The following is a 7,664-nucleotide window of genomic DNA, read 5'->3' as shown; positions in this document are numbered from 1 at the left end:
GTTACGGTTCCCCACGTTGCACCCCCTCCGCACAGAGACGGTGAGGTACGGTTCCCCACACAGCACCCCCTCGGCACAGAGAAGGTGAGGTACGGTTCCCCACACAGCACCCCCTCGGCACAGAGACGGTGAGGTACGGTTCCCCACGCTGCACCCCCTCGGCACAGAGATGGTGAGGTACGGTTCCCCACACAGCACCCCCTCGGCACAGAGACAGTGAAGTACGGTTCCCCACACAGCACCCCCTCGGCACAGAGACGGTGAGGTACGGTTCCCCACATTGCACTCCCTCGGCACAGAGACAGTGAGGTACGGTTCCCCACACAGCATCCCCTCGGCACAGAGACGGTGAGGTACGGTTCCTCACGCTGCAGCCCCTCGACACAGAGACGGTGAGGTACAATTCCCCACACTGCACCCCCTCGGCACAGAAACGGTGAGGTACAGTTCCCCACGCTGCTGCCCCTCGACACAGAGACGGTGAGGTACTGTTCCCGGCACCGCACCTCCTCAGTACAGAGACGGTGAGGTACAGTTCAGGGTGCTGCACCTCCTCGGCATAGAGACGGTGAGGTACAGTTCAGGGCACCGCACCCCCTCAGTACAGAGACGGTGAGGTACGTTTCACGGCACCGCACCCCCTCAGTACAGGGATGGTGAGGTACGGTTCAGGGCACCGCACCCCCTCAGTACAGGGACGGTGAGGTACGGTTCAGGGCACCGCACCCCCTCAGTACAGGGACAGTGAGGTACGGTTCAGGGCACCGCACCCCCTCAGTACAGAGACGGTGAGGTACGGTTCAGGGCACCGCACCCCCTCAGTACAGAGATGGTGAGGTACGGTTCAGGGCACCGCACCCCCTCAGTACAGAGACGGTGAGGTACGGTTCAGTGCACCGCACCCCCTCAGTACAGGGACGGTGAGGTACGGTTCAGTGCACCGCACCCCCTCAGTACAGAGACGGTGAGGTATGGTTTCTGCAGAATGATACCGGTGCTAACCCATCCCAGTAAGTCCGGCTGGAACTGCCGAAACTGAACGCTTCACAGTTTGGATGATTACAAACGGAGGCAGGGGGATACTGAAAGGTGGAGAGTCGCCGTGAACAGGACGGAAAGGCCGAAAGGCCACTTTCTGCTCCAACTTTACTCAGATGTGATTGGTGGAGGTTTGTATTGCGACTAATCAGGAAAAGTAACAGTTATCCGATGGGATGGTGTCAGGTGCATAATGGAGATGTGTGTGTCTGTGTGACTGCACATGTGTATGTGTCTGTGTGTGACTGCACACGCATGTGCGTGCGTCTGCGTGACTGCACGCACGTCTCTGTGTGGTGTATAGCTAACCAGTGCTGTCGTTTCTGCAGGAGATTGAACAGTTAATGCAGAAGCTTAAAAGTGACACTGAGGCCATGGAGGAGGTTCGAGCCATAGTGAAACACGAAGAGGAGATCATGGCTGAAGAGACCCAGATTGTGCAGGAATATGCTGAGGTAAATCCTGCTGTGTGAGCCCATTTCACTCAAATCACAAGGTGTGAGGGTTAGACTGAGCTCCTGACTCCGATCACTCCTCCTCGAGGAGTGACATTGTACATTTGATGCTTAATCACAGGGTGTTTCATTCGGATGCCCTGGTATGTGCCCCTTGTTTCAATGCCTCAAGGTCTTCCTTGTCCTCCCTCCCCTACTTTTTCCCCCTCTGTGTTACTCTGCAGTTGGTCTCTCCTCTGTCCCTGAACAGCTTGTGATTTCTTCTCTCCCTCCCTAACCTGGGAACTAACTGCACAGACACTGTGATCCCACTCCAGCTCCCTCAGAGCCAGCTCTCACAGTGAACAGAACCCCTGACACTCCAGTTTGTTTGTTTTTAATTTTATTAAACAGTACAGTTTACAAAACAGTTAACATTAACGGGTGTACACAGAGAACCAGCCAGACCGCAGACATCACTGTTCAACCAGCTTTCAGGGCAATGAGGACAAACCCTCTTTCAGTCATCACAAAACAGGAACAAATACAGACAAGACAGTCCAATTAGATAAGAATCAGCGCACAGAACCTAGACCCCACCCCCAGCAAGCCACACCTGCCTTCCTGCTCTCAGCCCACCCCCCACCAACCTACCCACAAATGGGCCAGGTCTACCCACAGAGAAACAGTTCATCTGGAAAGGTCCATTAGCTCACAGGGGCTCAGTCCAAAACAAAAAGTGAAAACACATTCAAAAAACAAAGAAAGCCAGAAAGGAAGGGCTAAGCCCTGCCACAAAATCAGCATAGTCCTTTTCTCAAAGTGAAAGAGGGAAGAGTAACACCTAGGCTGTAAACAGCCAGTGAGCCAACAGGTCCCTAATGAGAACTGAAGCACAGCTGAAACACATTGACCACGTAGATCAGGCAGTTTAGATCAGTTTAAATCAGTCCTCAATAAAAAAGGAATCCCAGTTAACAAGCTGGCTAAATAGTTCAGGAATCAGGTTCCCTGAAAACCAGCAGAAACCAACAGCAGCAGGAACACACTGACTGTGGCCCAACCAGCACGGGGTCTGTCCCTTCCTGACACAAATGGAGAATCCTTGACACTGACCCAGCTCCCTCAGAGCCAGCTCTCAAAGTGGTTCACAGCCCCAGTCTGGGAACTCCGATTCTTTGAGATCCACCTGGCTGACCTCATTACAATCAGTACAGTTTGTATTTTGTCTCTCTCTTTGTCTTTCTCTCTTTCTTTCTCTCTCCCCCACCCCGTTTGTGTTTCCCTCCTGTTTCTCTCTCTCTCTTGTGTTTCCCTCCTGTTTCTCTCTCTCTCTCTCTCTCTCACTCACTCACTCACTCACTCACTCACTCACTCAGCACAGGCCCTTCGGCTCTCAGTTTTGTGCTGACCTGAAGCCCATCTAACCTACACTATTCCATTCTCATCCAATAACCATTTCAATTCCCTTAAAGTTGGTGAGTCTACTACTGTTGCAGGCAGTGCATTCCACACCCTTACTACTCTCTGAGTAAAGAACCTACCTCTGACATCTGTCCTATATATATCGCCCCCTCAATTGAAAGCTATGTCCCCTCGTGCTAGTCATCACCATCTGAGAAAAAAGGCTCTCCCTGTCCACCCTAAGTAACCCTCTGATTATCCTACATGTTTCAATTAAGTTACCTCTCAACCTTCTTCTCTAACGAAAATAGCCTCCAGTTCCTCAGCCTTTCCTCATAAGACCTTCCCTCCATACCAGGCAACATCCCAGTAAATCTCCTCTGGAACCTTTCCTAAGCTTCCACATCCTTCCTATAATGCGGTGACCAGAACTATACACAATACTCCAAGGGCGGCCACACCAGAGTTTTGTGCAGCTGTAGCATGACCTCGTGGCTCCAAAACTCAATCCCTCTACCAATAAAAGCGAACACACCATATGGCTTCTTAACAACCCTATCAACCTGGGTGGCAACTATCAGGGATCTATGTACATGGACACAGAGCTCTCTCTGCCCATCCACATTGCCAAGAATCTTACCATTAGCCCAGTACTCTATATTCCTGTTGTTCCTTCCAATGTGAATCACCTCACATTTAAAACTCCATTTGCCAGCTCTGCAGCTTGTCCCTCTGTAACCTACAACATCCTTTGGCACTATCCACAACTCCACCGCCCTTAATGTTATCCACAAATTTACCAACCCATCCTTCTCTGCCCTCATCCAGATCATTTATAAAAATGACAAACAGCAGTGACCCCAAAACAGATCCTTGCGGTACACCACTAGTAACTGAGCTCCAGGATAAACATTTCCCATCAACCACCACCCTCTGTCTTTTTTCAGCCAGCCGATTTCTGATCCAAACTGCTAAATCACCTTCAATCCCATGCCTCCGTATTTTGTGCAATAGCCTACCATGGGGAACCTTACCAAACACCTGACTGAAATCCATATACACCACATCAACCACTTTACCCTCATCCACCTGTTTGGTCACCATCTCAAAGAACTCAATAAGGTTTGTGAGGCCTGACCTACCCTTCACAAAACCATGTTGACAATCCCGAATCAACTTAGTCCTTTCTAGATGATTATAAATCCTATCTCTTATAACCTTTTCCAACACTTTACCCATAACCGAAGTAAGGCTCACAGGTCTATAATTACCAGGGTTGTCTCGACTCCCCTTCTTGAACAGGGGAACCACATTTGCTATCCTCCAGTCTTCTGGCACTATTCCTATAGACAATGATGACAAAGATCAAAGCCAAAGACTCTGCAATCTTCTCCCTGGCTTCCCAGAGAATCCTAGGATAAATCCCATCCAGCCCAGGGGACTTATCTATTTCACGTTTTCCAGACTTGCTAACACCTCCTCCCTGTGAACCTCAATCCCATCGAGTCTAGTCGCCTGGATCTCAGTATTCTGCTCGATAACATTTTTTTTTCAGTGTGAATACTGACGAAAAATATTTATTTATTGTTTCTCCTAACTCCTCTGACTCCACACACAACTTCCCACTACTATCCCTGATTGGCCCTAATCTTACTCTTGTCATTCTTTTATTCCTGATATACCCAGAGAAAGCTTTAGGGTTATCCTTGATCCTATCCACCAACAACTTCTATGGCCCCTCCTGGCTCTTCTTAGCTTTCTCTTTAGGTCTTTCCTGGCTGACCTGTAACTCTCAAGCGCCCAAACTGAGCCTTCACATCTCATCCTAACATAAGCCTTCTCCTTCCTCTTGACAAGAGATACAACTCCTTTAGTAAACCACGGCTCCATCGCTCGACCACTTCCTCCCTGCCTGACAGGTACATACTTACCAAGGACCCACAGTAGCTGATCCTTGATTAAGCTCCACATTTCAATTGTGCCCACCCCCTGCAGTTTCCTTCCCCATCCTATGCATCCTAAATCTTGCCTAATCGCATCATAATTGCCCTTCCTCCAGCTATAACTCTTGCCCTGCGGTATATACCTATCCCTTTCCATTGCCAAAGCAAACCTAACTGAATTGTGGTCACTATCATCAGCTGAGTTTCTGGACTAATAGTCTAGTGATTACACCATAAGGCAATCACCTCCCCATACTGTAATTCAAAGATTTCAAATTTTCTGAGGTGGTTAATCTCTTTCAAAAATGAACTTCTCTTCGGGATCCCACATCAAAGCCAGCTGCATTGTTAATGAGCTCTTTAAACTGTCAACTAACCATGGAGTCCAAACCATCCAAGTGAGTTCATGCAGCCGATCCAAATCAGCTCAGCATCATAGTGACATGATAATACTTTCTCAGGGCAGCCTGAGGATGAGTAATCAATGCTAGCCCAACCAGCAAAGGCCATGTCCCATGAGTGAATAAAGGAGACAAAATAAAAAGCCCTTGGGTAAATTTCACAATCAACTCTGTTATAACTACAAGACCAGTTGGGATGGTTTTCTTCGAAACTGTACCAGATGGCCTGTCAATCAAAGTCCAAAAATGTGCAGGTTAGGTGAATTAGCCATGCTAAATTGCCCGTAGTGTTAGGTGAAGGGATAAATGTAGGGGAATGGGTCTGGGTGGGTTGCTCTTCGGAGGGTAGGTGTGGACTTGCTGGGCCAAAGAGCCTGTTTCCACACTGTAAGTAATCTAAGTAAATCTAAGTCTAGGGTTTTTTTTAAACTCTTACTGACAGTTACAATTTTTTTTCCTGTTTAAAGAGTGAGAAACTTAAAACTTCCAATTCATGAGACTTAGAACAGACTTTTACCAATTGTTCAAGAGTGTTCTCATTGTACATACGTTTACGACTCCAACACTGCAAGTTAAGATGGCGGCCAACATAGGGTCTGTTTGAACTCAGCACCCAGTTCAAATGTCCCTGCTGAGTTGAGGTTTCCCATCTGTGTGCCATCCTCCATCCAGCTCCAAAATCTTGGAACTGGGGCTGGGGCTGGGTGGGGGGCAGGGAGGTTGCAGTTCAAGGTCTCATCCACCATTTTTATCTGACACTACCTCCATGTGGAGCTGGATGTGATGGAGTTGAAGGTTGGGGGGAGGAGAGAGGTATTACTGAAGTTGCTTCCTGAGCCAGGATACAACCCACTGTTTGTTCTGCCTCTCTTCATGGCACCCGTTTCAAGGAACTTTGATGTTAACTTGCAGCAAGCGACCAATGAGCTGAATGATGTGCTTCCTGTTTTGGAAAAGGCCATCGTTGCTCTCCAAGCCCTGGATAAGAGTGACATCTCAGAGATCAGGTATGATGCCAGCGTCTGTGGGGGTCCTGCTCTCATCTCAGAGATCAGGTATAATGCCAGCGTCTGTGGGGGGTCCTGCTCTCATCTCAGAGATCAGGTATGATGCCAGCGTCTGTGGGGGTCCTGCTCTCATCTCAGAGATCAGGTATGATGCCAGGGTCTGTGGGGGTCCTGCTCTCAGTTCAGAATGCATTCCAACGGACAGTTACTCTCTTACAGAGAGCCCTGGGCATGGTTAAACAGACCGTTTTGAATGTGGAAGGAGAAGTTGAGAGGTTTATTGTAAAAAGGAACACAGAAACCTTCATTTATTAATAGACACAGCATTCTGTGCCACAGGGTGTGTGATCTATCTGTATGTTTGAGTGTTTGAATTTTGAATTTGTGGTATATGGGTTTTCTGCATGTCCAAAGAGGTTTAATGATTAACTTCTGGAACCATGGTGTTTCAGTTCAAACCAGTTGGAGAGGTACCCTCCAAGAAGTAATTGGGAGAAGTTCTGTACAACCATAATATACAGGGGGGCTCCTGATGGAAGTTTAAGAGGAAAAGTCCATAACTTAGAGAGAAATCTTTCAGTTTTAGTTTCGATTTGGGGCAGTTCTGAAGATGGAAGCAGTTGCTCCTGAGAAAAGGAGATGATAGTTTGAATCAGTTGAAAAAAATAACCTTAGAGTGGGGAGTTTAGTAATATTTCCAAAGCTGACGTGCTTGGTTAAAACCTTGGTGTGGTGACTTGAAGCATCCAGACGAGAAGTTAAAGCCAAGTAGTTTCTCTCTGATGTGAATACTGTGAATATATTTTGGGATTTTGTAAAGGAATGTTTTAGGATTAACATGATTATATTTTGACCAAATATCTCAAAGTTTTTAAATGTGTGTTCCAGATAAATTGTTTGTTTTATTTTGTCTTTATTAGAACATAGAACATAGACAAGTACAGCACAGAACAGGCCCTTTGGCCCACAATGTTGTGCCGAGCTTTAATCTGAATGTAAAATATAGTAACAACCTACGCACCCCTCAACTCACTGCTATCCATGTGCATGTCCAGCAGTCACTTAAATGTCCCCAATGACTCTGTTTCCACCACTACCACTGGCAACGCATTCCATGTATTCACAACTCTCTGTGTAAAAAAACCTACCTCTGACGTCTCCTCTATACCTTTTTCCTAATATCTTCAAACTATGACTTCTCGAACCAGTCAATCCTGCTCTGGGGAAGTCTCTGGCTATTGACTCTATCTATTCCTCTCATTATTTTGTACACCTGTATCAGGTCTCCTCTCTTCCTCCTTCTCTCCAGAGAGAAAAGTCCGAGCCTATTCAACCTTTCTTCATAAGGCAAGCCCTCCAGTCCAGGCAGCATCCTGGTAAACCTTCTTTGCACCCTTTCCAAAGCCTCTGTATCTTTCCTATAGTAGGGCGACCAGA

At 47.4% G+C, this 7,664-nt stretch overlaps 1 protein-coding gene across 1 annotated transcript in view; it reads left to right on the top strand.

Moving 5' to 3' along the window:
• Positions 1 to 7,664, top strand: part of LOC122548212 (dynein axonemal heavy chain 14-like) — a gene marked incomplete at its 3' end in the record, with an annotated part of 56,282 nt that overhangs the window by 38,088 nt on the left and 10,530 nt on the right. Inside the window, exons 6-7 of the mRNA XM_043686757.1 lie at positions 1,368 to 1,493; positions 6,133 to 6,227. Of these exons, the coding sequence (XP_043542692.1) occupies positions 1,368 to 1,493; positions 6,133 to 6,227 (221 nt within the window). The remainder of the gene's footprint in view (positions 1 to 1,367; positions 1,494 to 6,132; positions 6,228 to 7,664) is intronic.

This window comes from Chiloscyllium plagiosum, unplaced genomic scaffold (genome assembly GCF_004010195.1).
Source record: "Chiloscyllium plagiosum isolate BGI_BamShark_2017 unplaced genomic scaffold, ASM401019v2 scaf_14919, whole genome shotgun sequence".
NCBI lineage: Eukaryota > Metazoa > Chordata > Chondrichthyes > Orectolobiformes > Hemiscylliidae > Chiloscyllium > Chiloscyllium plagiosum.
Note: the sequence above shows the minus strand (reverse complement) of the source record. Positions and strands in the feature narration are given on the sequence as shown.